This window comes from Lissotriton vulgaris, chromosome 4_1, assembly GCF_964263255.1.
Source record: "Lissotriton vulgaris chromosome 4_1, aLisVul1.2, whole genome shotgun sequence".
Taxonomy (NCBI): domain Eukaryota; kingdom Metazoa; phylum Chordata; class Amphibia; order Caudata; family Salamandridae; genus Lissotriton; species Lissotriton vulgaris.
In genome coordinates, this window is record NC_141691.1 from 1,802,146,584 (window position 1) to 1,802,173,600 (window position 27,017).

At 45.5% G+C, this 27,017-nt stretch overlaps 1 protein-coding gene across 1 annotated transcript in view; it reads left to right on the plus strand.

Annotated features, from left to right (window-relative positions):
- LOC147724580 (fibrocystin-L-like) overlaps window positions 1-27,017 on the plus strand; it is a 1,106,658-nt gene that overhangs the window by 50,949 nt on the left and 1,028,692 nt on the right. The window contains exons 4-5 of the mRNA XM_086966124.1: window positions 7,682-7,835; window positions 8,012-8,096. Coding sequence (XP_086822250.1) covers window positions 7,682-7,835; window positions 8,012-8,096 — 239 coding nt within the window. The remainder of the gene's footprint in view (window positions 1-7,681; window positions 7,836-8,011; window positions 8,097-27,017) is intronic.

Sequence of the window (27,017 nt, forward strand, 5' to 3'; positions counted from 1 at the left end):
GAATTTGTTATTGGACGTTTAGTTGTATAGGCAGCCTTTCATATATCTCACAATGAGCACATCATCACTTACTGGTCCAACAAGAGTCAACATATGTGTATCAAATGTTTGCATATCTGCAGTGTAAAGTCTCCTGATGTGACTCCCACAATGTAAAGCTTGCACTGCAAGGCCAACAAAGTAACAGTGGCATATCGATGTGATGGAATCATCACAAGAGTTTTTTATCCACTGGTCATTGGGCTAAGGAGAAGAGAATTATTTTGAATATCCATTTGGATTTCCTGGAGGAATGTTTGATTCAAAGGAGAAGCAGCACACCACGTGTGCCTTCTGTCAGCTTATGATCCACAGTGCCGCTTCTTGCATTCCTCCCTAATATTTCAATTTACAGAACTCATTATAGATTTTCACTTTACTTCTTTACTTTATTCCTTTTCCAGGACTAAGCGTGATTAACTCATTCAGTTTATGCTTTGGTGCTCCATCAAAACATAAACTGGATGAGTTTATGTTTGGTCCCTTAGTGTAGCCCCTTTTGGCTCCTCTGCCTCTGTATTCTTAGGATGCTCCTTTCTGTCCGGCCATGAAAGATATTACATGTTGTTGGACATGACCCTTTTTGCAGGGTTATCCCCAATATTTTTGCCTTCTTCCTCCGATTTTTCTGAGCTTCTTTTTGTTGGCTTTAGGACTCTGGCACTTTACCACTGCTAAAAAGTGCTAACATGCATATGCTCTCTCCTCTAAACATGGTATGATTGGTTTACAACTGATTGGCCTATTTAATTTACTTGTAAGTTCCTTGTACAGTGGAATCATTTACCCAGGGGGGGTCATTTAAATGCTAATATTGGGCCTGCAGCACCGATTGTGACACCCACTGACGTAGCCTTTCAAACCTGTCTTAGGCATTCTACTGCAGAGCCTGCCGGGGCAGTTTACTGCCATGTTGACTTGGCATTTAAAACTACTTGCCAAGCCTTAAACTCCCCTTTTACTACATTAAGGTCGACCCTAAGGTAGGTCCTAGGTAGCCCTCTATGTGCAGGGTATTTTGTAAGTGAAAGGTAGGACATGTGCCTTTATTGTGTGACATGTCCTGGTAGCGACAAGCAGCCCATTTTGGTTTCTCACTACTCTGAGGCCTACTCCTATAATGGGTTAGCATTGGGAATTCCCTTATATATACTTAAGTGGTAATTCCTGATCTGAAAGGAGTAGTGTTGTCATGGTTGGTATGTTTAGAAGGGTAGTGATAAATCCTGCTTACTGGTGTAGGGAGATTTGACATTACTGTTAGAAATGGGGACCTCTGGTTGGCTAAGGCTTGCGCCAAAGCCAGGCAGAGACCACCACTCTATTCAGGGACAGGGAGATACACGCCAAAGATAATCCCTGCTCACCCCCTTGGTAATGCCTTTGCACAACACACACAGTAACAACATACTAGGCACACCACAAAAGGAACTCCACACAAGGTTAGATATAAAAATAGCCTTTGTATTATCATAAAACACATTAGATGGTAATCACACAATATACACTGTCGGCCCGATTCACAGAACTAACTTAAGACAAAAGCCTAAACTTACTACCATTTTGGTATTCACAGAAGGCTCTTACTCATTTCGGTATTCACAGAAGTTAGGAGTCCTAACTTTAGGACTCCTAAATGCCTTCTGTGAATAACGAAAGTCTTAAAGTTAGGATTTTCTCAGTTTAGGAGTAGTAAAGTTAGGACTCCTAACTTTAGGACTCCTAAATGCCTTCAGTGAATACCGAAAGTTTTAAAGTTAGGATTTTCTCAGTTTAGGAGTAGTAAAGTTAGGTCATGTAAGCGCTATTACTTGCTCCTCTTGATGCAAGCTAGCGCCTGGTGAGCACTTGGCATTGCAGAGGTGCCGTTATCCAGTGCTCCCTCTGTTTTCCAAACAGCTCTGTAGATCTCCCCCCTGCGACTGGTTCCTCTCCACTTCTCTGAGGTGTACTCAAGGAGTGTTGCCTGGCTTCCTTCCCAGGGAGAGAGAAGTCCTCCGGTTTTTGTTATTTACACCTTGCTTTGTCAAGATAACAACTAATATTCAATGTGACTGCATAATATGCCCAGCAATGATGTTTTGATGACATGTGCAACATAGAAACCTTTCTCCTATTAGCACTCATTGTGACGTTTTGACAATTGCTTAGCTGGCAAGGTAATTATTAATTTAGGTTGTTCTGGTCTACGTGTTATGTACAACAAGTACAATATTTTTATATTTTCCTGTGTGGAGTCTCTTTTGTGGCATATTTATTGTGTTACTAATGTGAGTGTGTTGCACAAGCACTTTACACATTGTCTCTGGGATAAGCCTGGCTGATCTGGCCAAGCTACCAAGAGGGTGAGCAGGGGTTATCTTGGGAGTGCAACTCCTTTACCCTGACTGAGTGGTGAGTTCTGGCTTGCTTAGGTGCATATTGTAGACAACCAGAAACTTCATTTCTAACACGTCACCATATTTTATTCAATTTTTTAATGCTATTATGTCAAACCAGGTCTGTGAGGTAACAGCACTTCTGCCCTGTGATTTGATATGGGGCAGCACATCTTTTAACTCATCCTGCAGCCCACTATAAAAGATGCAGATCTTTTAGTTTTACAGCCAACTGGCCTTAACTACTAAGTATAATTTTAGTAAGTTATGGTGCCCTTATTGTTTTGCTTGAAATCTATCAACTGTTTATCTGCAGAATGATTAATAGATGACAGTTGAAAACATGGATCAATTCTGTTGAGAATGCCTGCCAATCATATAGAAATGGATTGTTGGTTTGGACCGAGGGACTAGGCCAAGCAGGTGTGTCCCATTCATACAGGAAATTAGGAATGTTAGTCTTGATTTGGTACCTAAATATGGTTTTAGTAATTTATGATGTCCTTATTATCTCGCTTGAGATCTTTGAAATGTGTGATGGCATTCCGCAAGCCGGAATCACGCTGTTCCTTCAGAGTGCCGTCATTAGAACAAATGCATATTTAGAACGCATTCATTCAGCACGTAAGTCGTTATAACTACTTGCCTTAGGGGGGCGCTGGATTTTGGAATAGGTTAATTTACTATTCCAGCTCCAGTATGCGCAACAGTAGATGGTGTTCGACTATAAATCCAACAGCATTCCACCAATGCGCCTCCCTAGGGCAAGTCATTACAACGACTTGCGTGCTGAACTAATGCATGTTATAGAGGTGTTTGTCCTTTTGCCAGCGCTGTAAAGGCACAGCAGGATTCAGGCTTCAGTCTAAAGGAAATTTCCCTTATCAACTGTTTGCCTGCGAAATGAGTAAAAGACCAATAGTGCAACGGTGCCTGTGTTGCATGCATGATTGTGTTGGTGCAGGAATCTATACCTTCCTGCACATGAACAATCTTGAGATGCATTTTTCTCTTTCTTTGTGTGCTGCAGAATGCAGCACACAGAAAGAGCAAGTAACAAGGAGGAATTAAGAAGATATTTCTCTCCATTACACTTCTCCTGGGGGGCATATCATTTTGGTGGATTCTCAGGTTTACAAGGTTTTCTAAATCTGGGAATGCGTCAATAACCATTGGTGTTGTGTGGGAACATCCACACAACGGCCTTGGAATACCTACACAGGGCAGAGTAATGCAACACTCTCCACGAGTGTGTGACTAGACCCCAAGCTGGTGAGAGACACACGATTATCAAGGAGGTGTAGGAAGTAACAATTGATGGACTTTGACATCAACATACGATAACCTTCACGAATCGCATTCAACAAAATTTTCGAATTTGCTACCCCCTGGAGGCCACATCCAAAGGGGTACACAGCTAAAAGTTTGAACAGCTTTTTGTCTTCACTGATGGAGACTGATTGATGATCCTAGGAAAAAGAGTTTTCCTGCTGAAAAACTCCTTCCGGGGTCAGAGGAGTTGATAGATTCATTCTTGTGAATACCCAACCACCAAGGGCTGTCGCTAGTCCCACTTTTGTCCTGAAGAAGACCCTACTTGATGGATCTACAAACACATATATTTACAGGGTCGAAACGTCGACGTGCAACCATCTCATGGCTCACTGTAGCAATTAATTTTAAAAAAAGTGGTATCTAAAGTGAAAGACCTGAAAAGGATGGAGAATCTATGTTATTGGCTTGTTTATTGTTTGAATTTGAAAGGTCACTCATTTGCACTATATGTTACCACAGTCACCCACTGAATTGTCTGTGTATTTGTTATTGTGTTCTCTTTGTTAGACAGCCCCCATTAGTAGTATCGTTTGTACAAAATTGTCTACACAATTGGCAAGAAAAATAAAAAATTAAAACAAATAATTTGATAAAAATATATTTTTTTGATAAAAACATACTGAGGTGTAGTACATTTATAAAAGTCCAATACAAATCACTATTGACTGTGAAAGAAATATTTTGCTTCTGAACAAGTTCCCTGTGGTACAAACCGAATGGAACTACTTGTAGCTTTATAAAGAGTAACGCCACACAGCAATTTTTGCTGTGTTGCATTACTTTAGATATTTGGAGAACTCAAAGCCACACAAAGTGGCTTTGCGTGGCTTAGAAAATCTGACTTAAGGTTTGTGTCGCTCTTGCACCACATTGCATGGTGCAAGAGACATGCAAACCAGGTCATACATATAGCCCTCAGTCTTTTAAACTAGCTTAAACTGCTTATCTGGGTAGAAGAGAACCATGCACAACCCTTCCCCTAGTACAGAAAAAATGGTGCAAGCTAACAGTCACTGCTGTTACATAATGGTGAAGATGAAATGTTAGAGATTCCTTGCAATAGATCTTAACAGGTACATAGACACCTGTTTATAATGGTTGCCACAAAGCTCTATCATCAACATAATCTATGTTAATCAACAGACCTACCTGGTGACAGAACCCACAGCGATATGAAATGCCAGGTTCATGGCGTGCAGGGGAATCATTATACACTACGATATACACTGGTACAACCTCATCGGTGACCCACCTACCAGGCCTGCAGTGCTCCCGACCCACTTAAAGGAGCATATCAGTATTCCAATATGGGAAACATTCAATGGGGCCCGGTCCGCAGCACCATTCAGCCATAACAGCGCATTCACCCAAGCTCACAGTTTGTATCATAAGGTAGCATCTTTTCTCCGTGCTATGATTAGTTAGTAGGAGTCTTACGATGCCTTTTACTGCAAGAAGAAGAATGTTTTTAGCACTATTTGTACATGTGTTAGGGCCTACATGTTACCTTCACCACAGGTATTGTCTTTTCTCACAAGAACCCCTCAAAATATTGCTGTCCAATTACACTTAAGAAAAGGTCAAAATAAGCAAGAAGGGGGAGCTGCCAGTGGAAATCCCACTTATCAGCTTGTCATATTATCATGTGATCACAGGAAACTCCTGTGGAACTGTGGCCACCTGCCAAATATTGCAAGGGCACAACCTTCATGTGAAAACTCGTGATTTGTTTGCCATCCCCTGGGACTTGTGAGAGATTTGGTATCCATTTGTGAAGCTGGAAGCCCTCTAGGGACCATCCTCCACCCTGTTGGGCTCTGTCCCACAAACGCCTGCCGTATTATGGGTAGTTGTACTGTCTTACCTCCTGAAGGCCCCAAATACAAGGATGAAGACCCGGGAAGTGTGTGCTCCCAGGCAGTCTTCATCTCCCTCACCCTCATCGGTAGCATAAATGAATGAACACGAAGAGACCTCCATCAGCCCACACCCCAGACTTCAATTTAAATTGGAAGACCAATAGCCTCTTCCCTGGGAGCAGGTAGTCATCACCAGAACAATAATTGTCTGCCACCAGCCAGTGCTTGTGCACTGGGAGAGAGAAGCGCGGCTATCGTCCTGGCAATGCAAGGAGGGGAGACACGTGTGAGATCTCTTAGTCTCTGGCCACATGAAAGCACGGGGTCCATAGCAATTATCGGCCCCACAAACACTTCTGTCAATTAAAAATATAGGGGTTCATCTAGGCACAGAGAAAAAGTACAGGGCCGGCATGGTGCTGGACTTTAGTCACTACTACTACTATGGTGGCCCAGTCAGATGGGCTCTCCCCCGGTTCCTGTTGTTAAGGTTAGGAATTTGGGAGTTATCTTCGATAACAAGTTATCATTTGGTTACCATGTAAATAAGGTGGTCTCTGCTGCATTCTTCGTGCTGAAGAAAATAAAAAAACTCATGCCGTACCTGCCTGCCTCAGCAGGGAAAACACTCATCACCACCTTAGTGTTTTCGAAGCTGGATTATGGAAACGCCCTCTTCCTTGGTACAAACAAATACATTCTGAATAAACTACAGTCTGTGCAAAATATGGCAGCACGGATCCTACTTAATATTCCCTGGCGACACTCCACTTCAGTAGCCATACGCCATCTACACTGGCTAAGGGTGGAGAGCAGAATCACATTTAAGGCTCTCTGTATCGCCTATAAGGCCATCCATCAGACTGGACCGAAGTTCCTAAAGGAAGCTTTTCAGGTGTACATAACTGGAAAGGATTTAAGATCAGCGGCAAGCTGTCTATTGCATGTCCCCCGCACAAGAACGGCCACATGGGGAGACAGAGGTTTCCTGGTAGCAACCCCCAGATTGTGGAACACACTCCCCTTGCACATTAAAACAGCACCAACACTCATTGCCTTTCGCAAGGCCTTGAAGACATGGCTATTCAACCAATAAGTTCACGCCCTGAATTTTGTGCATCCCAGAGTATCTCACTGCGCCTAGACACCCTAGGGTATTAGTTGCGCATTAAAAATTCCATAAATAAATAAAATAAAATAAATACCAGCGACAGAAGTCGTCAGTGCATTGTTTATTTTAGAACGCGCAATATCTTAATAAACCAGTTCAAAGGTCACTTGTGCTACTGCTCCTTATTTATTACATATGTGCGTCTGTTTGTTATTCATTAGAGAGTGGCAGAATGATATACAAAAGAACAATCCGTGGCTTAGGTCCTCATTACAGAGATGCAGTTTCACTCGGAGCGCTAACTCTGAGTTATATTACTCCACCCACAATCACAGTGTCTCCAAGTGTGCCCCCGCTCATTTTACTGCGGCAGGACTGTAGACTCTGGGCAGCAGCACAGTCTGCCACCCACAAACAGTCCCCCCCCCCCCCCCCCCCCCCCCAGCAGACTAGTACCGACAGAAACCCAGGACTCCCACCCAAGACACCCGCCTGACTGTAGCTCTCCAACTAAAACTTTCTGCCTGCTCGGAATAAGTAGCAGAAAAAGTCCGTAGTTTTCTCCCCGGAATGGGGGGAAATTCATGGCAACAAATCGTGTCTTTCACCCGGTATATTAGGTTTTGAGCCTACCGCAAATTTGCTCCTCGCTACCCCCCTCCCCGCCCCCGATATCCCCTCACCAAGTTCCAGCCAACTTCTAATGAGTATTTTAGTGGTTTAATGTTCACTCTGTCATCTTCTCGGCTGGAGGTTACATTGAAATCATACCGGCGTCTGCCTGGTCGGAAGAAAGAGTCAGCACATTGAAACTCTTTTCTGCTCATAATTCCTCTGGAATCATATATTTCTATACACATTGGGGTTACTTCAGACCATGATATAGTGTATCTCCTAATTTGTGCATCATATTGTGGAACACGTGTACATACAATAGTTCATTTGTTTTCCCCTTTCAGGCTTCGCTGACTCAAGCCAGTTTGACTACAACAGCGACAACAGTAAAAACAATAACGAGGGGAACTCAGTACTGATGGTCTCCACGACTCAGTCTTTTCCGTGTGATGTGGAAAAAGCTGCCAGTCACTCCAACCTATTAACGTGCTACACCCGGTAAAATTACATTTACATTTTAAATATATTTCGTTTTACATTCTAATACAACAAAAACTTGAAAGTAATAATACAGATTATAAAGGGCAAACCCTTTCTACAGAGTGCTCGCTTGTATATAAAGAATAGATTCTTTGTGTGAGTGAACATTTCTCGTTCTGTCTGTGTTTCCCCAGAGCCATGCCAGGGGGTTACTATACTGTGCAAGTCAGCGTCAATGGAGATGTCATCCCGTGCAGCTACTGGTGGTGCTACTTTTATGTAAGTAATTATCCGGTGAGATATTGAGAGCTGTTGTTGTGTAGCATTAAAAGACACACCATAAAACACAAAATGTAAACCCACAGCTTGGCGTGTGCCACCTGGTTTGTTCATTCACGTGGTAACTGAAGCCCAAGAGACAGTGGTATGGAAGGGGGCGGAAGCTGGGGTGGTTGTTGCTTGGTTAGTGGCTTATCGCACGGACCTGCACTAGAAGCAGCAGTAGCTAGTGAACAGCTAAACTGGTGGTGTGCAAATACCCATCCTGATTTGTCCCGAACCGGTGCATTTTCTGTTGGGTGTGATTAACTAGTGAATTTTAAAGCACCGTTTCCAAAAGTAAGTGGCTGAAAGACATGTTTTTAATGCAGTTCAGACAACCTGGCTAATTAATTTGACACGGCCACCTGTTATTTTACAAAAATTGTAGAGACTTATCTCACATACTTCAAATAATTTTTTTTCTCCAATTCTGGCTCTTTCATGTACAATATAAATCATATAAAAATATTCTACATGAATAAAGTTGATTGGGAAAAATAAGCTTTAACAACCTCACAAACTGTGGTCTTAGAGAGGAGAACCCCCGTCCTGTTAATTACGTCTGGTGGACTTAGACACCAGAGCTACAGCTCTTGATAAGAAATCTTACAAGAGTAGGGATCAAACATATTCCTCAAATTACCTGCTCATTGAGTTGGACAGCACCACATGTTACTGACAGTGTCTATAAATGGCAGCCTTGGGGTATAAGCACTACAAAAAAGACACATTATAATTTTTATAAAGACTTGGTATGGATAGTGCTCTTTGCGAAGCCTAGAGTTTCATGCTATTTATTACTTTAGAGGAACAGTAGTCATTTAGCATATTTGTGATTTTACGTTTATAAAATTTCAATACAGAGCATAGAGTTATTACACATAATTAATTAAATAACTTCCATAATAACCGGGAAATGCACTGTAACACCATGGACATTATGACATAACAACTGCAACTTGGGATACCAAATAGGCCTACATTTACATTAAAATGCCAGCTTGAAATAATTTGTAAATGCTCCCATTAGACAAAAAAGTTTACACTTGTCCATTTCGATAAATATAATACGTTTTCTCCCAAAAACGAAGCTGCCCACTCTTTCAAAGTAATTCTTTTGGGCAACAAACACCAGCATGCCATTGTCTCTAAATATCTCCTTGCCATTTTATGCAACTGTATACATTTTGTACCCAAATGCTAATCTTTTTTTTTTTGTAAATAAACTAATACTTTCCACTGTCTTCTCCGTGACGTTTTCTAAGATGCGTAATTATCTCCCCATGTATCACATTTTTATTTCCAGTAAATCAGTTCTCTTCTCCTTGCTACATCCTGTGCTACTACCCTATATTTACAAATACAATTGCGCATCTTTGTATGCGCAGCTTTAGCCTTTAAAAATGCCCAGATTCAGCCATAATATCAGAGTACGTCCATGCACTGGCATGATGTGCCAAGCACAACTCCTCTGCGAAGATTCTGAATCAAAAGTCCCCATCCTTCCGCTTAAACCCGCCATATGCCTGGGACAGATTACGCCTCACTTAGCCATGTACTGCCTTATAGAGCGACGCGCATCTCACTGTTTGCCTGTTATCGCTGTCGTATGGCCAATTATTTTGAGTATTTCTTTCATATTGCGGGAGTGGCCTTCATTTGCTAAGGGTTGACATTATATGCCTTCGATAACATTAATGTGCCATGGATTGCATTATCATGCAGGTGATTGTATTGATGTGCTATCTGTTGCCAGCATATGTTAAGGATTGCATTTGTATATCCCAGTGATTAACATCATTTCAATCGGATCTTCATCATATGTTAATATTAACAATTTTGTACCAATTACTTCCATCTTGTGGCATATTTTTCCTCTCACATTGCATAATTATTCTTCATAAACCCAGATGCTGTCACTTGCACATGCTGACGAATGCATTCACAGATACACACAGACACCCACACAAACACCCACACACTAGCAGTTCCTCAGTCTACATGCGAGTGTCATTGTCTCCTCTGTGCTGCAGTCTCTGCACTCTTCTGTGCACTCGGCCTCTGTATAATCATACATTGTCCCCGGTTCCGGACAGTTCGGTCACAGCGTGCGATGCATTCCGGCGTGGAGAGTCCGGGGACAATGTATAATTATATACCTAAGAACCTATTTTAGTTCTTACCTGCAGCGAAGAGGCTGGGCGATGCGAAATACTATTGGCTAACTTTGCCTAATATTACTAAGAGGTCCTTCGTGTGATTACTCGTGCACATTATCCTAAGGCGATTTATCCTTGGGACTCTCGATTTTACATTGAGGTTGTCACCACAAATAAATGTGACTCCAGGACCCGTATAGGAGTCAACATAAAAGAGACGGTGGACTATATTCGTTTTCTTCAACACTCTACATATCGAGATATTACCTATTCCTGACTGAACATCAACCGTTACACCGCCCTGAGGAAGCTCCCTGTGTGGGAGAGAAACGCGTTGGCTGATCCTTTTGTGATTGAATTGATGAACTTTTCTAAATTTTTTAACAAATAAAGAAGAAATACTTTTCATGCAAACTTTGCTCGTTTGGACTTTGCGATTGTGCGCCCCCAATAACTCTAAAAAACGTCTTATGATATGGAAACACAGTGACGTCATTCAGCAGCTGACGTCTGGGTTGGCTGCACACTCATTGATGCATATCTGGAACTGTGACTAGGGTGCGGCAACTCTAAGGCCTGCTGCTGCTTTCTTTTTCAAAAATTTAAATTTGCCTGACACTCAAATCCATCATGTGAGTGTTTGGGCTTAGTCATTCAATAAGGGCTTGTAGGGGGTGGGGTGGGCTCTGGCTTACGTTTTTGCATCACAAAGAGCCCCTTACATCCTTCAGAGCAAACTCTCTGTGACACTGCTTATAGAGGTTGAATCACAGATTTCGGTCATGTTCTGAGCACTTTGTAGCTTCACTGTTTCGTTGGTAGCGCAATGTAAAAAGTGTTGCGGTAGTCTTAACATTGAAAAGGTAATGCTCTTCTGAGGTCTCTTAGAGGCTTAAAATAGGATAATGAAAAGAACTTGTGTGCATGTTTTACCAACAAATATATTGTGTGAGACAAAGAGAATTCTGTCACTTCCCAAGCCCCTCCGTTTTTGAGAGGGGAGAAATCGCCCCATAAAAGGGGAAATGTTAATGGTCATGGGTTAGAAAACCTATACATCGACAGAAGGATATCATTTCTGACACCTTGCAGAACAGGAAATCCACCTTCATCCAAAACTGAATGTGCTCAAGATATAATGAGAATTAATTTCACTGTGACTAAGATCCTCTTGTCAGTTCAAGATGGAACTGCATGTCCTTAACTTACCAAGGGACCAGGCCCCCTGTTCAATGCTCCATTGCTCTTGAGATGAGTTTGAGCTGTATGCCTCAGGATCCAAGCTATGTCTCACTGACGAGACCTAACAAGGCTTAAACAGGTCTGGATTTGATTGTGTACTCTTCTGAAGGGGGTGTCTTCTGTAGGTTCATGATGAACAGGTACCACTAGGGGCAGGGACAGAACTGATTTACATAATATGGACCCCTGCCTAAAGAAGCACAGTGAATGAAAAATGATCATTGCAATGATACCCAGAGTGATTACCTGTGGCTTAGAATATTTGCAAACATTCCTACCATCACCATTTTGTGTGAGCATTGTAAGACCCTAAGTGGACTTTGGTATACCCATGAGTGGGTCTACTGTGCAGCGGGATCCAAGATGTATCTCACTGATGGGGCCTAAGGTGGCTGAAAATGGTCTGGGGTTGCTTGGGTTCCCTCTCTTCTGTAGGGCAACTCACCAGGTGGTTTGAATGGACTGTTTCCATGAGTGGCAGTGGCAGTACTGATTTGCATAAGTCTAGCCTGTGTTGAGAGTGGCAAAGTGAGGAGGGGGGATGATGGAATGGAATGTTACCCAGAGCATTTACCAGTGGTTTAGACTATTGCAAGATTCCTCCCATCACCTTTAGTGTGTTTGATGTAACACCCGAAGTGGTCAAGGGCATCCTCATATGTGGATCCCTTGCTTGCAGTACCACAATATACAAGCTATATGTTTCTGGTGAGGACTAACAATACTGAAACTGGTTTGAGGTTGCTTGAGTTCCCTTCTGGATGGGGCCTCTACTGACGATTTGGGAAGGACTGTTCGCTTGAGGAGCAGGTTCAGTATTAACTTGCATACAGTGTGCCTCTGTCTAGAGTGGCACAGTGGGAACAATTATGAGCTTGAATGCTGCTCAGAGCTATTGCCAGTGGTTTAGATTATTTGCAAAGTATGCCTTCCAACACCCTTTGTGCAATTTAAGCAAAGTAACACCTACACATACATATAATGCAAAGGTATATAGGGATTGGCAGTTGTTTGTGATTGTTTCCAAATGCTGGCTCTGAAGAAATTCACTGGTTCTTGCAAATCTGATCAGATGCTATACTTGCAGAAAATGTTCCAGAATCTGAAGATACCAGGTTGGATACTTCCAATAACCAATAAACTCCTTTATCAGCTCTGTGAAATATACCATCTTGTTCATTCTGAATCATGAGATACCAATCTTGAGGTCCTGTCCTTAAACTGCATTTTTGGGTACATTTAGTAGTACTACAGTAGTACTACTAATGAACGTTAACATGTTATTGACAAACCTAAATTTGGAGGTCTATGCCTCTGCTTCTTCTAGCTTGTATGTATGCAGATCGCTGCACCAACTGCAGAGAAATATGTGTACATGGGTATTCGTTTTATTAGCAAAAAATGGAGGAGCGGATGAAGTGACTGTAAAATGTGGAATATTTACACCTGAAGAGGAAGTTGTTAAGGGACTTGTACGGAGGAGTTTAGAGATGGTTAGGGAGGGGTTTAGGGGGAGACAAACCCCTAACCACAAAAGACTAAGGGCTTGATTTAGATCTCAGCGAACGGGTTACTCCGTTACAACGGCGATAGATATCCCGTCCACTGAAATATAAATCCCATTATGTCCTATGGGATTTATATTTTGGCGGGTGGGATATCCATCACCGTTGTGATGAATTAACCCACCAGCCAGGATGTAAGTCAGGTCCTAAGTCAATTTTTAATTGCAAACGGCCCTTCTATAGTTATTAAAGTTGTAAATGTACTCCAGCTCAGAGCTGGAGTATGTCCAGCACCACACATGGCAAGCCATTTGTATTGTAGCACTCTCCCATAGAATAAAATGTAGACAGGGGTTTAAAATATAAACCGAAGGAAATAACATTATATTACAAGTAATATTAAACTATTAAAAAAAGAAAATAATGTAATGTTAAAAAAGCATAACTAAAACATATTTATTATGTTCCAACATTATAATCACCTTTCTTAATTTAGAAAAAAATAGTGCAGTATATTTTTTAATACAAATATTTAAATTATTTTTAATCGAACCTACACATCACTTTAATAATTTTTTTTTTCAGAACAAAATGTTATTGTTGTTTTGAGTAAGATTGCAAGACATCCACAGTACTCTGAACACCGGAGGGGCTGTGAGTATATGATCAAAATGCAAAGAATAGCAATCAATACAGTAATCAAGATAAAACATTGTTATCTAATAACCCTTACCCCCCTTGCCCCGTAAGAACTATCTCCACCCGGGTCCCACCCTAGCCCCGTTCACGATGTCCACCTAGGTCTAAGCAAATCAGTCTGCATGAAATTGGTAATACACTCTTACCCTCGCCCTGGTTCTCAGCGCAATTGTTCACCAGTTATATCTTGTTATATCGGCGGCTCCAGCCACAACCCCCTGTATTCCGCCCACCTCTTCCATATTTTGTAGTGCTTTCTGGGGCAGCCACGGGCCTCAAACACTGGACGTTCCAGTCCCATATAATAATCCAATCCCTGTTTCCACACCTCTATCGGGGGAGCCCTAGGGTCTTTCCAGGTGCGGGCCACGTCACTCTTGACCACTGTAAGGCCCAGAAGTAGCAAGTGTCGTTTGTAGATGTTACCACCCACTTGCTCCAAGACATGTAGAAGGCCCAGCTGCGATGTACGGGGGAGCTTACAGCCCAGTACCTCATCCAAGCAATCCCATACACGCATCCAGTATCTCTCCAATGCCCCAAAGGACCATACCGTGTGTAGGAAGGTGCCCACCTCTCGGCCACATCTCAGACAGTCGGGGGAAGCAATCAAACTGGCACGCCACAGTCTCTCTCTCTCTCTAGTAAGCCCTGTGCAGGTATTTCAATTGGATAAAGCGCAGTCTTACAGCGATGGCCGCCTCCCTCGGGGCCGCGAGAGCCTCCCTCCAACCCTCCTTATCTAGTTCTCCTACGTCTCTCTCCCAAGTGGACCGCAGGTTGTCCAGAGAGGGGGAGCAATGAATAACCAGTGACTGATAGATGCTGGATATTTTCTTTTCCACCAGTTCCCCCATAAATAACTTAGCTTCTAGTGGACTGAACTCTGGTAGGGAGTCCAGTCCTTCCAGGACAGGATGGATGGCATGTCGAAACTGCAAGTATTTAAAAAATTGAGTATTAGGCATATCGTATTCGTCCCTCAGCTCCTGGAATGATTTAAGGGTTGTGCCCTTCATGACATGTCCCAGTGCCGAGATCCCTATCGTATCCCAGCCGTGAAACCCTTGCAAGGCCGCCAGGGCCGGTAGACGGCCATTGCGCCACAGCGGGGTCTCCTCAGTTAGCCTGTTCCACCATCCCATGCGGCTAAGCGCTCAACGCCTGATCTGAAAGATAACCTGTGTAACCACTGGGAGCCTCTTCCTCTTCCCCGCCGAGTACAGTAACGTATGTAAAGTGTCTGGTTCCATCAAAAATCTCTCTAGGGCATAAGTCGAATCACTCCGATCTCCATACCACCACTGGTTTAACACCAACAAATAGGATGCTTGATAATAGGATAGGATATCCGACGACGCCAGGCCACCGCAATACGTAGAAAGGAAGCAAGTGCGGAAAGCCCACACGTACAGCACCTCCTGCCCAAAGGAAGCGGCCTAGTGCCGAGTTAACCTGGCAAAACCACTGCGGCGAGACAGGATAGGGGTGGTTCTGCAACTGATAGAGCAGACGAGGGAGGGCCACCATCTTGAAGATGGCCGAGCGGCCATACAGGTTCAAGGGCATACGGGACCAAGTTTTCATGTCTGACCGAACCCTGTCCCAGACCGGAACGATGTTGCGTTCACACAAGACTCCAGGTATGTCAGTTAAAAACACCCCAAGGTACTTAATACCCCCTGTCGCCTCTTGTAGAGCCGACGCCCAGTTGCCAAGTGCCACACCATTTCCCAGGGTCCATAAAGTGGATTTCCTCACATTAAGATGAAGCCCCGAAACCTCTCCAAACACCCTCATAATTTCAAGGACTCTCGGGCCCGACCTATTTAGGTCCGTGAGAAAGAATAGCACGTCGTCAGCATAAAGCGCGATCCTGTTGGACGGCCCATCCTCCCATTCAAATCCCCTCATCTGCGCGTCTATGCATACCCACGCCGCAAGAGGTTCCATGGCGAGGGCGAACAGGTACGGCAAGAGAGGGCACCCCTGTCGGGTGCCCCGTCCAATAGGGAAGGTGTCCGAGATCGCTCCGGCCACTCGCACCAACGCCGTCAAATCTGTATATAGCAGCTGTACATACGAGAGAAAATGGGGTCCAAGATTCAGGCGAGGCAGGAGCGCGTGTAGGTAAACCCAGCTCAGCGAGTCAAAGGCTCTATTTATATCAGCCAACAAAAGCGCCGCCTGAGTTCCGGTAGCTCGCATCATTTCCAAAGCCACTTAGGCCCGCCTAATGTGGTGTCTGGTAGCTCTGTGCAGCATAAAACCGGCCTGGTCCGAATGTCCCAGGGTGGTGATCAATGGGAGGAGGCGGTTAACGAGGCTTTGGCCACTATCTTCGCCTCAATATTCAGAAGTGAGATAGGGCGATATGATTCATGACAATCTGGAGGCCTCCCTGGTTTGCAGAAGACCACTATCTCGGCATGCCTCCAATCCCTCGGTAGGCGGCCAGACTCTCTAGCAGCATCCAACGCCTTCTTGAAATGTGTCCCTAATTGGAGGTGATATTTCCGAAAAAACTCACACGGGAACCCATTGGTCCCTGGGGCCTTCCCTGCGTTCGATTCTCCAAGGGCCTTTCCTAATTCTTCTGCGGACAGTGGAAGTTCAAGACGACTGCGCTCTTCATCAGAGATCCCCCGTGGTGGGAGATCCGCCAGAAATTTATCCACAGCCTCTGCTGGGAGGGATTCCCTAGGGGCATATTGTGCCACATAATAGCGTGCGAAGCTGTCAGCAATGACCCCTGGATCTGACAGAGAATCTCTGGCCTCATCCCGTAGCGCCGGCAGTGTCTGTGCTTGGAACGTGCCCTGGCAGAGTCTATATAACATCGTGCCGGACTTATCCCCCCACTGGTAGATTCTGCTCTGCGTTGCAAGCCACACCTGACGTGACTCTTCAAGGTGTAGGGATGCAGCGTCTCTCTGCGCCTGCAGTAGCCGTCTTATGTCCTCCTCCACCCCGGTCTCCGTGCATTGTCTCTCCAGAGTGCGGACACGATCCGTCGCCTTCTCTAGATCTTCCCCTCGCGCCCTACGGGCTTTCGCGCACCAGGCTATATCTACTCCTCGGAGTGTGGGCTTCAGGGCCTCCCAGAGGGTCATATCATCCAACCCCGACCTCTCATTATCATTCCAGTAGTGGGCTATGGCCTCTCGCACATGAGACTGGTAATCGTCCTGTTGCAGGTGCCAGGTAGAGAGGCGCCATCGAAATGGCTGCCGCCTCCTATCTAGAAGGATATCGATCGCTATGGGGGAGTGGTCAGAGAGCCCACGCGATAATATAGCCGCCGATTCGACTCTCCCTATCTTGGAGCAAGGAACGAACAGGTAATCTAACCTTGAAAAAGATTTATGGACCTCCGAAACATAAGTGTATTCCCGCCTATGTGTATGCTGATAGCGCCATGCATCCGTCCATCCCATGCCCCTCACCATGTCATTCAATCTCGTAGGGGTAGTTACCAGCTGCCCACCACCCGGCCTGTAGCGATCCACATTGCCATCCATGACATCATTCCAGTCACCCCCGATCACAGCCAGCACATCCAGAATCTCGGCCCAGACAGTGAACAGTTTCTCCACCAGAGACCCTTGCAACGGGGGGAGGGGAACATACACACTACAAAAGACTACCGGCTCTCCACCAATCGTTCCCCTAACAAACACGTATCTGCCCTGGGCATCTACCCACTGTGTAGAGTGTACATAAGACAACCTACTGTGAATCATTACCGCCACTCCCCGGGATCCCCTGACAAAACCAGCGTGGAACACCTGCTGATATCCATAGCGCTGCAAGCTAAGGGTCTTGGTACCTAGGAGATGAGTCTCTTGCAACAGTAGGACATCTGCCTTCTCTCTTTTCCCCTGTCGCAGCACCGCGCCCCTTTTGATTTTATCCCGCATGCCCCTTACATTCCAACTCACTATTCGCAGCGCCGCCCTGGGGAGCTCCGAAGCAGGACCTCTAGCCGCCATCAACCGGGTAAATCTGCAGTCGCCTGGGCGCAGGGGAGTGTAGCTGCTTATATGTCATCAATCGAACCTGGTGGACCATTGTGCTGTAAAGAGCTGCCCCTATTTTCCCCAAACTCACGTGCCCCCCACCCCCAAGCCCCGAACCAAACCCCAACCCAACTCCCCAAGTACTGTCCTCCCCCTCCCCTATACCTCAGCAACGTTGAAGTATCTGTCGCGGTGTAGGAGCGCCCCAACGGGAGGTCGGCGGCCACCCACTCCAATGGATCCCCATAAACCACACCCTCATCCCCCAACTAGCCCCGCAAGGGGGCAATCAACGCCTGTGGAAAACCGGACTGCTGCTACCCTAGGCAAATGTCCGCCTTACAGTCCGCCCCCCTACCCTCCCCCGTCCCTCACCCCAAAACTGATAGTCCAAGTCTGTAACACAGGATGTCGGTGCTTCCAACAATCGTTTATCATCCCCGGCTGGGCCGCTTGTATCCGCTTGCGGATCCCACCCCGCAACACGGCTCAAATAGGTAGCTCATGTCCCATCGCCTTTCACAGATCCGCTGTCTGAGTGTCTGGAGGAGCGGTCTCCTCCGCAGCTCCCTTCTTGGCGGGGGACATCTTGGTGGAGCGGGACCTCCAGTTGCTCCTACTACGAGAGCGTCGGTGGGTCTGCCGCGGTGCCGTCGAGGAGGACGAATCAGAATCCCGAGCCGGTGGAGTGTGCGGCCGAACTCGAACCGTCTCATCAGTCCATGCGAATACTTCTTCCGGAGAATTGAAGAACAGGGTATGTGACTGATAAACCACTCGCAGACGGGCTGGATAAAGTAGAGCATACTGGATTTTGAGGCCTCTTAGGCGAGCCTTGGCCTCTGTGAAGGATTGCCGTTGTCGCTGCACCAGCTTTGTATAGTCCGGGAATATCAGAATCCGGTGATTATCGCACATGAGGGGTTCCTTCAAACGGGCTTGTCTCAGGATAGTGTCCCGATCATGATAGTTAAGCAGTTTGGCTATTACCGGTCATGTGCGCTCCCCAACTGGTGGCTTCGGAGCAAGCGCCCTGTGTGCCCGCTCTATAACAAAGCAGCGAGAGAGGGACTCCGGTGGCAGCCAGCCCTCAAGCCATTGAGTGAGAAAGGCCTCCATATTCCCCTTTTCGCAATCTTCCGGAAATCCAACAAAGCGTAGGTTATTGCACCGAGCCTGCCCTTCGGCATCTTCTGCCCGGAGCGCCAGGCCCTTCTGAATCCCTTCCATGTTAGCCACTTTCTTCTTTCATATTGCCACATCATCTTCCACTCCGGTGATCCTTGTTTCGGCCTCGGTGATGCGGACCACTGCGTTTCGTAAGTCCTGGCGCAGTCGAGTAACATCAGCCCCAACTGCCCCTATTTTGGCGTCTAAGGTGTCTCTAGATTGGGTGATCGCCGCCAGGAGCACCGCATTATCCAGCCCCTGGGGGGGGAACCCCCGGAGGCCCCGGCCGCCCCACTTGCGCCGGTAAATTTGTTAAGGGTGCCCTTTTTCGGAGCTCCGCTGCCGCCCCCGCCTCTGGTCATGATCTGTAGCTGGTGAGGTCAGTTTGGTAGGGAAGCCCCACTTGTGAGCCACGAGGTTTCGCTGCCTCGACCCGGGGGCCCCTCTGCCAGCCGTCCGCCTTCAGGCCCACCAGCTATTCTCCCCGCGGGGCACCGGGCCCAGACGGCCAGGTGATCCACAGCACGGTCCGCCCCCGGTGGCCCGCCAGACCGAGCAGCCGTCCTCAGCATCTGTTTCGTGAGCCCCCAGTACCTCCTCAGCGTACTCCAAGCTATCATGCAGCTCCACTTACTCCCGGTCAGGATATGGTCATGCAGTCTCTAGGCCCCGTTTCACCCTTGGCCGCTCGGCGTGGTCTATCTATGGCCGATGGGATGGCCGGAAGGGGGCCCACGTCATGTACTGTGTACTGCACTGCGTTCCCGGTGCCCAGAGGATCACTGTACTGCAGCTAGGGGGCCCCCTCAGGGGGCACGCCGCGGCCCGACCCGACCGCCGAGTCCTAGGCAACTCCAATTCAAACTGGGTGCCAACCAGTGCACCCCGCCTCAAGAGCAGCCCATTCGCGTCCCGGAGACCCAGTCTGCCGTGGTCCGATCCGACCGCAGGGCCCCCAGCGTCAGCCCCTCCACTCCACCGCCTCTTGAGGCTGCCGCCGCGCACCCCGGTGTGCACTCACCGCAGGGGTATCATCTCCGGGCCCAGGCGTCTCTCAGGGTCCCTGCTGCCACCTCCGGTCAGTCGATCAATGCCCCGCCGGTCGCGACCACTCAGCAGCCGTCCAGGCCCCCCGATGCAGCCTCGGGGCCGATAATCTACTCCGCTAATGTCCGCACGCCTGTGTCGGCACCCCGTTCGGAGGCGGGTTGCTCCGCGGCCCCGCTCGGCTGTCCGCCGTCTGCCGTCTCACTCCCCAGGTGCCTCCAAAATCGAGGTCCCGGCGCCACTCCTCGATGTAGGCCGCTCCGCCTCCGGGGCCGATTGCACCCAATCCGTGCCGCCGATGCGGTTCAAAATCACACTGCACCTGCCGGACACCTTCCGCTACACCTCACTGCTGCGGGACAAGCACGGGTGAGGGGGAGGCAGGATAAATGTCCAAAGGATTAATCGGCGGGACGGAGCTCTCCTAAGCCGCGTCCGCCATGCCGGCTGCCTTAGCCACGCCCCCTTAATAATTTTTAATTCATAATAAACATATGATTGTTTTAGTTTGGGTGGAATTGTTTACTCTAATTAAAATTTTAGAAAAATAAGTTTATTTTAATGTAATACATTCACCATAATTTAAGTTTGAATGTAACATTAGGTTATTAATTATGTAACTTTGTTACATTGTTCTACATTTAAAATGCATATATGAAACCAAGCAATATTAATATTAGACAGAAAAATATTTTTTCAAATTTTGAAAAAGTTTAATAAACGTTTACACTTTTCCCTATTCTTTAGCATAGGGAAATCGTTGCCCTATTGCTGAGTCTTCATCAAATGAGTGGCATCAAATATGGTTGTAAAATCACTATAAATAGTAACTTTACTGTTCACAGAATTTAATGAAGTTTTTATTGAATCCACCCTCTGTTTAAAGGTGAATCGCCAAAAGTAGTACATTTACTGAAAAGTGTAAGAGTAAACTTACACATGTATATTTACTCATGTTTAACGTTATGTTTGTTAATAGTCTCTTTAGTATTGAACATTGTTGAGACATTCACCCAAAGAGACGCTAGCATTTGATCAAGGTATTTAGGTCTTGCCCGAGCCAGCGCATGCGCTGCCCTGTGAGACATTTATTAAGTGGGTTTTCAAAGTGCTGCCACAAGCTTTTGCTGGCCTCAAGCTTGCGGTTATGCATGTGTGCACGTGCACAGCCACCATCTGGCTTTCCTATCTCTTACTCAGCATCACTTGCGATGACTTTCACTTTCATAACCGCGGGGCCAATGCTTGTTTAATCAGCCCTACACCCGAGCCGCCACACACAGCACTTTTTGTCCCCAGGCCCGAAAAATACAGCTGGGCATTTTAGTGAGGCTAAGGCAGCATGCCAATCATCTTCCCTCGGCGTCTCTTCCTCAGCATCACTCACGATTACTTTCACTTTCGCTGCCGCGTCAATTTCATCGCCACAGGGCCAATGCAAAGTCGTGGCCCATAAATACCCACCCACGTCACACCAAGCATGCGCGCGCAACTTTCTCTGTACAATTTTCAAATGTATTTCCAGACAATACAGAGGTTTGGAGGTGCAGTGATGAAATATTCCATTGCCACTGGTGTGCCCAGTGATGGGGCTGGCCGTCAGTCTTCATCGGTGTTGCTCAGTCTCGAGCACACCTCACCCCACTCTTTCCGAGGTGACTCACGCACCCCTCTTGCTCCAGGAGATGAGAGCGCCTTCCATGCGTGGAGCTTTCTGACTAACCAAATGCTCTAGATATCACAGAGAGGGGAAGTCAGACGAGCCTGAGCAGAGGCAAACTGATCTCTGAAGTAGTGTGGCTCACTGGTTAGAGGCGGCAGACCCGAGAGCAGAGGACCCGCCGGGACCAGGGTTCGATTCCCGGCGCGGCAGGTTTCTGGACCAGGGTCAGCGGACTCGATAATTCTCTCGCCTCGGTGCCCACTCTGATCAGCGATCACACTCGGCAACTCTGGGCATTAGCTTGCCTCATCTTCACTAACGGCCCCACCAGACCGCCGGGGATGCCTGGTCTCACCCTGGAGATACCCATTAAGGGACCATCTCTCAGGGAAGCCAGGAAGGGTTTCGCAGCGGTCGAAGCGCCTTGGGACCCTACGGGTAAGTAGTGCGCTATATAAATGCCTATACATACATACATACATTTACATCTCACTACTCGTTCCTGCTGTCAGCCCATGGGCCCATCCTCCCCTCCTCCGAGTCGCATCTGCAGCTCTTTTATCTGACATTCACCCCTACGTGCAGCCATCTTCATTGACATTTGCAGCCTATGCAAGGGTTATAGAGAAGGAGGATTTGTTTCTGAGTTAAGCTCTGGGGCACGGCTATGCATTTAAGCTCAAAGGGTTCTATGGATATAACGCTGCCTTGAAAGTTCGCAGACCATGGACTCCACATAAAGGTCACACCACTCACTGACGCTTTTTGTCCCCAGGCCCCAAAAATACAGCTGGGCATTTTAGTGAGGCTAAGGCAGCAAGCCGATCACCTCCTCTCGGCGTCTTTTCCTCAGCATCGCTTGCAATTACTTTCACTTTCGCGGCTGCACGGCCCCATCACTTTCACTGCCGCACAGCAAATGCAACGCCGTTTCTGAGTTAGGACTGCTCTGGGGCACAGCTATGCATTTAACCTCATAGGGGTCTATGGATATAGTGCTGCCTTGAAAGTTTGCAGACCATGTATCCCACATACAGGTTTAAGTTCTCCTTGATACAAATCGTCCAAACCCAGTCATCACTCTGTACCAGACAGGCAGAACCTTTCTGGCTGAGGTTTAAGAAAGCATCCAGGGTCATGAGAGCACCCTAGGGTGAAAGGCCATGAACAGGGTAAAAGGATCAGCAGTGCGGGCTGACATGCATTAAAAACAAGCATTGGCATACCCAATAGGTCTCGCTTTTGGGACCTTATAAGTATTTAGTTATGCAGCACAATATTACAAAAACATAAACTGTTGCATGGCTAAATACTTATAAGGTCCCAAAGGCGAGACCTATTGCCTATGCCAATGCTTGTTCTAAATGTAGCAGGGGATAGACACATTGGAATTCATATTAGAATCTCTGTTATTGTCAGCTTAAGACAGAAGTTGAAATTGTGGACTTACTATATTGAGATTGTATATGAAAGTCATTTGCATTGCAGGATTTACAGTTGAAGCATCCACAGGGTATTGGAAATCTGAACTACTTTAACTATTTACTTCTTGTTGACTAGCTAAGTAATAAAGTCTTCAAAATGGTTATTTTCCTGGCAATTGTTTGCAGGTTTTGGGCTAAGTTTAAAGAGGAGAAAGTTATACCAAGATTACACTCATCAACATTTTTTAAATTGATTTCATATCATAGCGAGTGGAGCACTTAAGAAACCTTCTGAACGGATAAGTCATTTTGGTGCATCCATTTTCCATGCTGGCGATGATGGCTGCCTGTGACAAACTGACTTATCTTGGCATGTACCGCAATCTACTTCACAAAGTTTAACGGCCTTCAGTAAAAAGAAACTTGCCTCACCTTTGATAGCTTTTGCCTTAGCAAAATGCCAATTCTCAGAGCAAATACGCATAAGCGCTGTGCACAACAACCTACAACAATTGAAAAAAAGTACAGTAAGAAATACGTTTTTAATGTCGACAACATGGTCAAGTAAAAAGTAATAGATGTTGAGAGTCACTGAACATGTATATGCATTAAATTAAGAAAAAAACATATTCTCTAAATAGTATGATAGCAAAAACAAAATGTCATTGGCAAAAGCAATGACAAGAAATATTGTACAAAAATTAAATCAACAACCTACAATAGTTCCAAATGTCACAAACAAAAATATGACTTTAAAAAACAATGGAAAACCAACCATACTGAAAAATATAGCCACTGAAAAATATTGGCCATAAAAGCATTCCCAAAAAAGGGGAGAGTATATCTACTTGCATATCAAAAGAATGTGCCATTTTGTACAAGTGGATATTATGTGCATGGATAATTTTCATCAGTTTTGAGATTCTCTTTAGTCTAACAATTGACACCGTTTTCTCTGTACCTTCAATCACCAGTGCCTGATTGTGCTCCTGTAAGGATATATACAAAAAACTCAAATAAACCATTTATACTGCGATTAAATGTTGGTATGGACATAAGGACCATACATAACTAAGAGATGGACAAGATTACCTCTAATATTTTGTGACAATTATTAAATAATCTCGACATGTTTCTGCAAGTGGACTAAAGATTGTTTTTATCAATCTCTCTCTCTTTATAGGTTATTCAACCTCTCCACCCTAGACATTTTTCTTCTACCTTTTTACCCTACATTTGTTTCCAAAACCTACTTGGTTGGTAGCAGCAGCACCAGCAGTAAATCCTAAGCAAGTAGGATGTCACAATTCAATATATCATCTCTTTTTACTTGCTTCTTTTATAAAACATTTTTTAAATTCAACAGTTTAAGCATTTTTATTTGATAGTGCATATTTTTAGGTGAAGCTACATCACTGCACAGGAATTTTCAAGAAATATTCAATCTAATAGAGAATCCACCCAATGGGAAATGTTGGTTTACTCAGTTAATAGTAACCATGAACCAATTTTAAGTCACCCAAAGATACTCTAGGATAAAACATATTCACTAAGTGACCATACTTTTTCTCTCTAATACTGTATATCCATGTTCTGCTAAATTTGGAAATCATTGTCAATACTTATAAGAACAAGGCAAGCAGTTTACAAGAAATAACTAGATTATTACATCTGAATAACATCCTCCTATATTGTTTTTCATTTAAACTATTTTATAGGATTTGTATTCAGAGATCCAATCGTAGTTCCTCTTCCTAACTAGATCAACCTACCTTTTCAGATGTATAATATTCTCAATAATAATCCACTGAAGTATCATGTGTAACCCTGGGCGCAGTGCTTTGCTCCGTCCACGGAGTGTACGTAGTGTTGCCTACGTCGCGATTCACAAATTAGGCGTAGTAGGCAACACTACGCACACTCTGTGGACGGAGCGAAGTTGCCCGCCTCCCTCCCGCCCTCTTCTACATGCCTAATTTAATTTAAAATAGGTTAAAATTAAATTAAAAAGGACTTACCTTATATGCGGCGTCCCGGGGCTCCCTCTACTGCTGACGTGCCGACTTCTTCCAGCCAAATGCGCATGCGTGGGCACCTGCGCATGTGCATTTCTCGCAAGATATTTGATTTTTCAACATGTTAATTCCCATTTTTTTAACCTTTTTTTGCTTTTATTAATTATTGTATTGTCATAAATTTTTTATTTATAAATTATTTTATCGGCATAAATTAGGAACCAAAAAAGAAATATCAACAAATTCGATGACATGCAAGTCCAGCATAAATCCATAGAAAGATAAAAATGCTATTTGCGATACATGTTCCAATACCAAACGTTAATAAAATATAAGCAAGGAGGAAAAACAATGGAAAGGAGTGAGAAAACAAGCCATAGATGGAGAGAAGAAAAGAAAGGAAAAAGGACAGGGGAAAAAAAAGAGAAGGAAGATGAAACTACACTACAAAGAAGGATAAACAGGGCAGGGAAATCGATCATTCAGACGAATCACAAGTTTAATAATGCAGGGGGGAGTGCAGTAACAAGGACGAGACATAATCATGCTTCATAGCGAATTATGGGAAGGGGCATCCTGCAGAAAGGTAGACCATGTGAGAATAAAAATATCTGCTTTGTCTGTTAAGTTGTAAATTACCTTTTCATAGGACGCCGTCTTAAAAATATCCGCAAGCCATTCCTCATGCAACTGCAGTTGTCGAGAACACCAATGTCGGAGAATACACATCTTGGCAGCTGCAAGAGCAGTTACGGGCTGACGATGGGCATTACGGTTCAGCTCGGAAAGGCCCAATAAGTCATGGAGAAGAATTTGGGGGTCCTTAAGTGGCGAAGGAAAATCCATGAACTCCCGGAGCGTACAACCCGCTGCTGTCCAGAAGGGATGAATGGCAGGACAATCCAGTAATATATGAACTGTATCACAGGGCGCGTGATTGCATCACCAGCAGGCAGAGTGAGGGAACAACACTGCAACCTGAAGCTGTGCCGAGGTCCATTGCCAGCCCTGAAGATGTTAAATAAACTGACTTTATCTTTGCTTCCTGGACTACCCACTTCAGAGCTTCCAAGAGTTTTACCCAGTCCTCCTCATCATATTCCTCCTGCAGGCAAACCTGCCAGGTCATCCTGAGGCGAACCAATTGTGGCTGGGGGTAGAGGTGGTGAATCAGAAGTTTGTAGAACCCCGACATCACACCTGAAAAACTGACCCCAAGTGTTAAGGTAGGAGAGCACTGAAAAACAGGGAATGGCCCATGGCCAGTTTGCTCAGCAGACTATGATGTAATTGTGTGTAGCACCATCTTGAGTATGTGGCGTGCCAAATTTCTTCTGTAGCTTCTCAATGTACTTGAGTTCGCCACCATAAATCAGGGATGTGAGGGTTAGAATCCCAGCTCTAAGCCAGGTTCCCCGGTCAAGCATGCCCCCCCCCCAGGAAATACCTGTATTGTTCTAGAGGGGAGCCTTTTCATGGAGTTGTGCATCAACCGAACGGAGCTTGTCAGCCTGTATCCAGGTGGTCTAAATGGCATCCAGCATAAGGTAGGGGGATACAGCAGCTGGATCAGAATGTTAGAGCACCTGTAGTCCCAAAAGTTCCTCTTGGAGTGTGTTTGATTGCAACCCATAATGGGGAGGTCATGGATGTGAGGGTGTAGGTACTCCAATTGTGCCAGGTGTAAGGCTGGACAATAATGCCCCACGGAGGGCAGGCCCAGTCCTCTCTGCTGATGTATGAGCAATAAGCTTCCTGATTGCCAGGTGAGGTCTCGCTGAACCCCAGAAGATGGAGGTAATGGTCTTGTCTATCTGACGAATGGTTGAGAGGTGTATTAGTTGAGGAAGCAAACGGGATTCGGGGAGGGTAACCATTTTAACTGCTTGACTCCCTCTCTAAAGAGCGAGAGATTCAGGCATGACCACTTTGTGAA